This window comes from Morone saxatilis, unplaced genomic scaffold (genome assembly GCF_004916995.1).
Source record: "Morone saxatilis isolate NCDOM2014 unplaced genomic scaffold, NCSU_SB_2.0 Contig9, whole genome shotgun sequence".
Taxonomy (NCBI): Eukaryota; Metazoa; Chordata; class Actinopteri; family Moronidae; genus Morone; species Morone saxatilis.
In genome coordinates, this window is record NW_023340268.1 from 2,369,345 (window position 1) to 2,379,775 (window position 10,431).

The 10,431-nt window shown below is 38.4% G+C and overlaps 1 protein-coding gene across 1 annotated transcript in view; it reads right to left on the bottom strand.

Moving 5' to 3' along the window:
• grin2da (glutamate receptor, ionotropic, N-methyl D-aspartate 2D, a) overlaps positions 1-10,431 on the bottom strand; it is a 127,248-nt gene that overhangs the window by 50,651 nt on the left and 66,166 nt on the right. Inside the window, exons 7-9 of the mRNA XM_035681884.1 lie at positions 9,581-9,786; positions 6,466-6,634; positions 956-1,109 (exon numbers count right to left, since the gene is read on the bottom strand). Of these exons, the coding sequence (XP_035537777.1) occupies positions 956-1,109; positions 6,466-6,634; positions 9,581-9,786 (529 nt within the window). The remainder of the gene's footprint in view (positions 1-955; positions 1,110-6,465; positions 6,635-9,580; positions 9,787-10,431) is intronic.

A 10,431-nucleotide genomic window follows, 5' to 3' on the forward strand; every position in this document is an offset into this window, starting at 1 on the left:
TTTTATGTTGTTTGTGAGCCCCTAACCTAAGACATTTTTTATCATTATATGACACAAACAATAAAGTTTTTTTAATCTTGAATCTATACACCAAAACCTGCGTGAGAAAATAAGATCAAAACAGTGACGGAAATAAAACTGTGAAATTCCCTTTTGGTTTGATTCAAAAACACAAACACACAGTAAGTAGGACAGAGAGACCATAACATGTAAATCAACTAGCTGGGACAGACCAGAGGGTGTTTCCATCTGAAGTAAATACACCTCGATCTAAATCAAGAATATGTTCTTTATGTTTTATATTGGAAATATTCTATTGGACTTATATTACACAGAACATCTCCTCTCTCATCCATCGCTGACTATGGAGGAGAATTTTTAAAGTTTTCTCACTTTTTGTGTATTTGAAAGGCTTTTTGGGGAGGATCACCTTGTCTTGGAGGGCCGTGTACGTTGGCAGTTGGTAAATGCCATGTTTGGGGAATGCAAATAAACTTTTATTTTTAGATAATGGAGTTCATCATCCCTGTTTTATAGTGGTGCCTGAAGAATAAACACTCATACACACACATATAATCCAGGATATTCAGATTCACACACTCATAAGCTGCGTGCAAAATGTCCGTTTATGGTTTCGGCTTTTCGTTGAGCCTCTGCTGAATTCCTCTCTGTCAGTGATCAGGTTCTTATACAAATAAAATGACTTACATTGACTTGACTTTATGTTCTTTATATTTGTAGAGAAAAATACTTAATTCTGTAAGGTTTTCTCGGAACTACTAAGAATTAATGTTTGACACTCATCTATAGACCTCATCCATGATATATTTTTAAGGCTGTGATTAAACCGATTTTCTTTGTTGCTCAGTGTACATTAACTTTCAAGCCCCTGCAGATAAACACGTAGTCTTCTTCATAAAATGGAACAGTTTGAACGTAACTCAAGACAACTCACCAAGAAAAGCTGAAGGCGATACGGTGCCGTTGCTGCGAGAAACCATGACGCTGATGCCAGTCTCCACGAATGGAACGGAAAACTCTACGACCTCCGACCTCTCTTCGTTAATGGTGAGAGAACCAATGGCCATGTCAGCCCTGTTGGATACCACCTGGAAAACAGGACGCCTGATATTAGAATGATTTTGTGTGACAATAAGTTAAAAGACTAAAAGGATATTTTTACCAAATAAGGCAATATTTAAATTAGATCTCATCAGTCCTGCACCAACTCTGTATCATTGTTTTTATTGAAAAATATAAGATTTGTGCACTCTACGCTATCCTACAAAGCAACATCTTAAGACTGCGCTGTACACAGTGCAAAGCCTTCTATGAGAAAAAAAAAAGAGTCTTTGAAAAGAGAAATCCAAAGCACTCTTCCTCAGTGATGTTTGAAAAAAATACTTCATACGCTTTGTCAATGAACTGGATGTAAATTCTAGTGTGTTTCCATTTTCTTCTCTCTTGGCATGTGGTGTGAAACTGGGCTGTGTTCCTCCTCAGAGGTCTTCCGACAGCTGTAAATGAGGCTCAGGTGGTCAGAAGGTGAGGAAGTGAGGGGATTCACAGCTCTGCCGTGTTTCACCTGGCATGAAACAGAGGTTACTTGACTGCAGCTGAGGGACCGTGGAGGTTAGAGAAACTGGCTACTGACCAAAAGTTCATTAGTCTGAGTCCTGGCCTGGCCCCAAAAGTCTGTGAAGACAAAAGGCTCCGCGGTCCCTCACCAGACACCACTGAGACGCCTTTCAGTAGGCTCTTAAAGTCCCAATCCTTTAAGTCTTCTTTCTCTGTTGACATCTTAAGTGTCCAGCTCTCATTGATTTATTGTTGTGTTGATGGACTGCACTTCCCAGTTATCACCTGTCAATCAAAGAGTAGTGGCACTGTGATGATGTCTTTATCTCAGGATTTTTCTGTTGATGCAATTTGGGATTCTGCTGCTGCCACTTTTGTCTTTGTTCAGCTTTGCTGCTCTGCTGGAGAGCCGAAATGAAACTAGTTCAGCCACTCAAGCTAGTTCAGATGTCTGTGATATGGCTGTAGTGATAAGTGGACATAGAGAGACAAAATGTAGACGTTCTCAGACAGCAGAGATTATAAATAAAAAGTCGGAAAAATTACAGAAATTCAGATCTTCCCAATTGTTTGTTAATTATTTGTTACCAATAAATTGTTAATGTTGACAGAAACATAAAACGTCTCTCTGCTCAACAAGGAATTCTTCCTGAGTACTACCAACTAGACTGTTTAACCCCAAAATTCCACCGGGCACGGCTTTATAACATTGCGTCTGCGACTTGGTTTGGCTCTGATCCGTCTGTCTTCAAATCCCACTGAGAGTCTTTCAGAAGCAAAGCGTCTTCAGAGCATGTTGCCTGCCTGGAATTGTTCACTTGTGTATTTTGTCCTTAAAAAGGAGTGTTTCGCCACTTTAAATCTCCTCTTTCCTGCCTCTGACTGATTAAGTTCTGGCAAGGTGCCGGAGTCTCCACGTGGCATTTTATGTTTAAACTTGACTGGATTCTCTATGCTGTTTCTGTGTTTGATTTCCTGCCAGTGCTGCTCTACAAATAAACGTCTTACCTCAAACTAATTTGAGGTAAGACGTCAAAATCAAAGTCAATCTTTGTGAATAACTGACCTATGTACCGCTACCACAACTTAGTGTCATCTGAAAATGATGGCTATGTCACCAATTACTGACTGGTAGGACAAAACAAACTAAAATATTGCCCCTTCCAACAAAAAAAGTTCAATGAATTAAATGAAATGTCGATTTAGTCTGACTAACCCTAACCAAATAAGATCTTCATAATTGTGAATATTTAATCACCTTTTTTGGCTAAGTATTTTAGCTTAGCAATGCAGTTAATAAAGCTTGATTGACGATTTATTTGAAAACACTTTTGTTTGGCACATTCCCATGCCGGTGGAAATCTCTGAAATCTGTTTTGACAGTTTGTTGCTGAAATTGTTGCAATTACAGACAATGCTGTTGGAAACCATAACCCAGAAAACTATGAGCAAGCATGTAAAAACAAATAAAGACCAATTTGGTTTTGTCTTACATTTAAAGTTTTCTTTTTGGAAGCTGATGTTTGAGATCTCAGGATTTTGCATCAAGCTGGAGAGTTTTTCTAATCAACTCATACAATTCTAGTGCATTTCCATGAAATGACATCATAACGTAATTACATCATATAATTAAATATATGTTCGCTGTGATGGATTACCTATATCAAGCAGGTTTCAGTTCTTTGCATATTATATCATTATTCATATCACAATTCATTATAATACTACAGCATAATACAATCATGAAATTAATGGGAATTAATGGTGGGCTGAAAGGCAGGAGGAAGGAGAGTGTTTGCTAAAGAAAATGTGCTGCTGAAACAACGTGTGTTCCTTCTCTGGATAGTGCAAGAAGAAACTTTTAACGTTTACTTTGTAAAATCAATAGTTTGTCTTTGAAGCCTTCAGAGACACTTTAAAGTACAAAGTTGTCGAAGAGTATGATGACGCACAAGTGTTACACTTTTGATACCGTATGATTAGCAGCTTTTCTGCCTGTCAAAATCAATCAGTCCGTGGTAATTATTCCATTTAATTCAACTAGGTCATTTGAAATACTTGAATACAGTCTGAAAGCAACACCTGTGACACTCCTGTTCAGGAAGGAAGTTTATATTGTGAACAAAAAATATTATAACGGAATGATTCATAGCTTAGGATGACAAAATGTTAAGGACGTCAGAAATTACTGCCTTATTGAGAGGCATTCATGTAAGGAAGTACAAAGAGTGAAAGACTCAATGACATTATGAGAAATAGCAGAAATGATTGTCCAAGCGTAGGCTTTCACTGGAGAGACAAGGACACAAGACGAGCCCATGAGCCTTGGTACAATGTTACTTTGTCAGGATAAGAGAGAGGTGTTTAGTTAATAGAAAATAATACAATGGAAGTAAAGAGAAAAAGAGTACTCCGATCAAGGATCCTTTTGTATTCGCAATAAAAATGTTAGGTAACAGGAAACAACCAAGGACAGGAGGATGTGAGATGTGAGACAGTTTTCATACAGAATCAGCTGTCCCTGTGCACACATGTTTGTCTGCCACCAACTTAATGAGTTACTGACAGATGCTGGGCAGCAGGCAGCTGAGGACAGACAGAGAGAGATAGAGAGAGAAAGAGAGACCACCTGCACCCACAACGACATCCGGACTGTGAGCAAATAGTAATATGTCAGTGTTTGGTTGATTTTAACACACATGTGCATGCTCACACACTCCCACACATATATCCCATACTGTGTGTGACCCTGTGAAACACTAACCCTCAAGCTGGTTTTATACTTGTAGCATTCAGAGGTTACATGCTTAGAATTTGCTAATACAGCGTACGCTATGTTCGAAGTTACTAAGGTAAGTAACATAAGTACATGAAATGTAACGCAAGCCATGTGCAGACTTTCTTACTCTTCATACTATGTCACCTGATTTTAATGGCGGGGGTGTCCAGGAATGGCATTAGAGGGGTACCTACGGTGTCATACTTTGAAGTGGGGGAACACTGACCAAGCTGCAGTATTTGACGACTTGAGAGCGAGACTGGGTTGCTATGCTTTAGCTAGCTTGTACGCCAAAATCCAACTTTATGCTGGGGTTACAGTAACTAAGGAGAACTGTGGAGACCTCAAGAAATGACCATGTCAAACTTTTTTGATCTTGCAATGCCATTCGTGGGGAATGTTAACTTTTGAAGAAGTGAGCATGATGATAACCCAATGTTTCAGAAATGTCTTCACTCTAAAGGTCTAAAACTGAAACTGGTCCTCACAAAGATAGAAGTACAAGACCACACACACACACACACACTGTGATAATTTGCAACCCCTGTCTAACCCCATGTTAAACTAACTTCATTAATCCAGCCACCAGAAGGGGATTGGCATCATGGAAACAGCAGAGTATCTGCCAACACACACACACACACAAACACACACAGCCATGTACAAACAGTCACACAGTGTGTGTTGTCCTCTCTCTCTCTCAGTTTCTCCACCACTAATCTTTCTGACAGACTCCCTCCATATTTTCTCTCTTCTTCTTCGATTTTGGTCCAATCCTCTCTTGCTGGGTCGCGTTTTAAAGGATTTGAGGCAAGATAAAAAGAATTTCACGGGAGCACTCGAATCAAAACCCCTTTTTGTAAACACAACATAACAAAAAAAAACAGAATGAGAAAAACGATGATGCTACTGTACAGGAAAAATAGAGAATTAAAAACATACTACAATATTTCACTGAGACACACATAAAAAAAAGGTCACGGTGTGTTTGTGGTCTAAACTTTAGAATAAACTCCCAGAGGAAGTGCAGTCTGCACGCTGTGTCTTCTTTTAAGTCCCAACTGAACACAGCTTCATAAACTTGCATTTAATCTCTCACCCATATTGCTTTGACTGTGATGTTTATTTGTTTGCTGCAAGTTCTGTATTGCCTTTTAATGTTTCATGATGGGCCATTTTTTTGTATGTTTAAACACTTTTGTAATTTAAAAGAAATTGCTTATCATTTTGGAAAATATGCTTTTTGCTTTTTTTTTCAAAAAATTTGAGGCTTGATGGAAATCTTAGGTGTGTGTGTGTAGCATAGAGATGGAAGCAGGACGAAGTTAGCCTGCCTTAACACAAGAACTGGAGGCATGGACAATGAGGTAGCTAGGCTTATCACAAATGATAATTTTTACATATATATTTATGTATAGGTTGAACAAACAAGACACAAATGCAAATAAGACTGTAGACTAACTGTAACTGTAGACATGTTTTTTTCCTCTGCTTCCAGTCTTTATGCTAAGCTAGGTTAACCACATGAGTGGCTCCAGCCCCATACTTAACACACAGACTTAAGATTGGTACTTACTTAACTTCTCACTCATGCAAAGAAAGCAAATATTTCTATATTCCATTAATAAATTAATATTTATTGATTAATGAATTAATTCATAATGTGCACATTTTGTGAAATATTGACTAAGAAAACGGGAATACATCAATTATTACTGTTTCAATATGTAGCTTAAAATGTGGACACCTCAAACAAAGTTCTGGCCATGTACTAATAACAATAGTACACTCCCTGTAACATGCTTTATTTAACTTTTTGGGGTTTGTGTATCAACATTTGGAATCAATGCTGCAATGCTTTAGTAACACATTATTGTATGTCCTGATTTTATTAATTTACAATGAGGTTACTTTTGATTATCTGTACAATTAAACCTTCAAAGGCTTAAAAGATACCATTTGTGGCGACTATGATTCAACATAGCACAATACTAAGTTGCTAAATTGGTAGCATGAATCCTGTTATTACTCAGAATCATGCCAGCCATTTTCAGAATAGAGCAAACTGGAACTGGGAGGAATGGATGGTTGGATGTATGGATCCTCACCTCTCCGACCATGCCGTTCCACTCTCCGTCAATGTTCTTTCCATGCCTCCCATTGGTCACCAGGTAAAGGTCATAGGTGAAACCCACAATTTTTGCCAGTCGCTTTAGTACGTCGATGCAGAACCCTTTGCAGCAGTGCTTCATGGGCCCCGTGCCATCCACCACCAAACTGTGGAGATGATGTGGGAAAAGACATATAGGTGAGATATGTAAACATGCTTTTTAAAATGTTTTATCAAGGGCACTTTTGACCTGGATGGGCTGCTTGGCTGAGAGTGTGCTGCTAGGGGAGTGAGAAAAGGAACAGGTGAGTACCTAGGAGACACAGGGAGAACGGGAGACTAAGGAAGACAAGTAATGTAATTGCAGAGGGACTGTGAGTGGATCAATACTGACAGTTTTGGCTGTTGTGGTTGGAGAGGCAATGCTTGACAGGTCAGAAAGCTCAGCAGGAAAAGTGCTGCATTATTAAAACTCAATTTTTCGCTTTTGGATGCCATCTAAATTAGAAAAATTCTGCGATGGCCTCTGAATGCTTCTTTCCTCTGAGGCTTCATCTAGTGAACACTTCACCCTAAGACCCTTATGAGCAAGTTTCACATATGGGAATCCAAGTACATTTTGATCACTATCAGTCAAGTGGCTGCAGTGTCCTCTATCAGCTGTCCATACCAAGTGCCCATTTGAGGGTCCCTGAGACACGTAGCTATGACAACCTCCCGGTTTTGTTACCAAGCAACACAACTTGCGCATTTGGAAAATTGTTTCTCGAATACAAAGTAACGTCAAACTTATGAGAGTGGGACAATTAACACCTCCATACTTATTAAACATTTTTATACAGTTGTAAAAGTATTTTTTCTGCAAATAAAGTGTCTTATTTTCTTAGCAAAATGAGAGGAATTTAAAAAAATTTACTGTGTTTTAGCCACATTCTTCTTGTGTATGTGCAAATAAATTCACTTTATTGACATAATGTATTTCTGGTTCTTTGACCATTTCCTTACACAGAACTATCCCACATGGTGTACAACAACACAAGTGACATGACCTTGGTGATGATGACAGGAGAAAATAAAAGCATAACACAGTTTATCCACTGCACTACAGCTACATCAGAAGAAATAAGCTGTGACAGGTAAAAAAAGATAACAATAAGAAAATATAAGATATATATATAAGAAATATAATATAAGAAAAAGAACAAGACACAACAACACATCTGAAGAAGACAAATACATTTGGGGGGACAAACAGTGTCAAAATAGGTTGATTAACACAAGAGCAAACTTCTGTCTCAGCCAATAAAATTGATGGAGGATGAACTCGTTATCTTCCTGTTGGCCAGGTCATGTGCTGGCAGGAAGGAAGCTTATCTTGGATAGACCAGGAGCCCAGAGCCCAGAGCCCAGAGCGCGCACACACACACACACACACACACACACTCACGCTCTCTTTTTCTCCCTCTGACTTTTGCCTCAAATGAACTGAAATTAAATCTTAACTACAAGTAAAAATACTTTTCTACTTTTTAACCATTGATGTCCAGATCGCAAACCGATGCTCACTGTCTGAACAGCCCAGTTGGTTAACATGGGCACTGAAAGGAAGTGAGCAGCACTTCGGGGCGCTTTGCTGTGCTTCCACCTCTGGTGTCCCTGGTGATTGCTACAACAATGCAGATGAAAAGTGTACATGTACATGAAACAGGAGAAAATCATAAAGGATGTTAATGTCCTGCATATTGTATATATGTACGTAAAGAAAATACAATTAATATTCAGTTATTTAGAAATCTGGATTGAATTGGTATCATGTTGTTTCTATCTTTGAGTATATATAATGTATGTAAGTACAGTGTGACTCAAACTAGACTGAATCACTCCACATGCGCTGATGCAGCAGGGATCTCTCACTCCATGATTAAAAATCTATTGATGATATATGATTCTATGGATTGATTAAAAGATAATTAACCTTACTTTGCTGTATCATTTCAGGTTTCATGGTTTTATTGATAAGCTGTAAGAAAACCATGCCCTGTTCTTAACTGCATTTATTTAGGTGGTACCATATGACTTTAATGTATCTATACTGCTGTGAGGAAACTTAATTTCCTCCCTGGGATAATTAGGTTATTGTGCAAAGTTTTAATCTATTGATCCCAGAAGGAAAGTCTTTCTTTAAGCCTATCCCTCCCTGTACACAGCACCTGGAGATGGTAAAGATTTACTGTCTTGTTCATAGATGCTTGGCCCAACATTTCAATTCCACAGGGATCAGAGCCTGGAAACTGGTTTCCATCCTGGTTTCAGGATGGTTTCTATTTAACCACTTATCAAAACTTCTTTGCTACTTTTGAATTAAGTTTATAGGCTGATAAGGGTTTAGAGCAGAAACCACTAGGAGACATCAAGGTAAGAAATCACTTGTTATGTACTAAACCGACTCCTGTTGTGTATAAAATAGTTTCAGTCCATTTTAGGAAAGAGAAATGTGACTCTGCACTACACTCTACACTCTGTTTCTCTCTGCTTATGGCCATAATAAACTGTAGGTCATCCTGACCTGCCACTTTCTTAGGTGAGTTACAAATCCATGTTTCAACTCCATTCTCACTTACTTTCATTGCAATGTTTTTGTTTTTCTCAATTTTGCTTTTATAATGCTGAATAGTTTTAAACATCCCATCATCCTCGCTCAATGAGTCACATTAAACTACCAGAAAATGGACTGTACACCACTGTGATGATGAAGAAAGTGTGCAGGTGACATTTTGCTTTAATGGCTATAATGGGCAGTTTGGCTGCCATTAAAAGCCAAGAAGGTAAAAAACTGTTGCTGTGAAACCTGTATTTTACAGCACCAAAAGAGCTATGCAGTGCAAGTCTGCAGAAATGTTTTCTGGTACTAAGAACAACCTTTGACCATGTACATTTGGAAGGCATGTGTCATAATTAAAGATAATTATTAAGAGTATTAAATAAATATAAATGTACATGCCAGACATTTAAAACTGAACTTTGCAGAGTTTGGATATAATTAAAAGCAAATGCACCAGTGAAAGAAATGGTGATGAAACTTGCCGACTGTGTTTTATACTGGAGGCTGTTACCTGGTGTTCACGGGCATTCGACAGGGTACAGAGTCCCGGATACATGAGCTGGTGCCCGGATCAGCCGGTTCCACAATGACAAATGGCCTCTCCTCCAAAGTAACCACTCGGAGGTGCTGGGCATCATCCAGAGGCTTCAGGAAGGAGCCGTAACGAGACCAGGGATGGTAACGAAGACGCAGGTGGCCGTTCTCCCACCAACCAACCTGAATGGGCATAGACACACAAACACAGATGCTCGGGTTTTTAGCTGCTGGGCAACAGTGGCTTAGAACACACTGCTGATCAATTTGGCAGTTTTAATTCATGTTAGGGAGCATTTAAGTCATTTCATCTGATCAGTTTTGTATTTCAGCCTAGCTAATGTCATCTAGTTGGTAAGCTAACTATATTACCTGATATGACAGCTAAGTATCTCTACCTTGCTGTTAATACATCTTAATTGCATACAACCTAATAAGCCTGTGTATGAAACATAATCTATAAAATTAGGCTAAATTTGGTCAAAAAAGCTTTTCTAGATTACAAGGTTACATAAACTTTGTTTCCATAAGATTTTAAGGACTACACATCAATGTTTAGCTAGGACCTCAAACATACTACTGTGATTTAAATGCAGTTAAAACAATGGTCTTTAATAATTTAGATATTAAAAAAAATCTTTAATTTTTCAGCCAAAATCAATTTGGTATTAATGTTAACACACAAAAATCCACAAATCCATGCTTGGGAAGCAATACATCCAAACTAGCTTTCAAAGTAACAATCTTATTTTAAATGGACATGCCCTGATTTGTGTCCAAGAATACAAAACCACTGGTCCAGTTATTTGAATTGCTGGGTACCTTAAT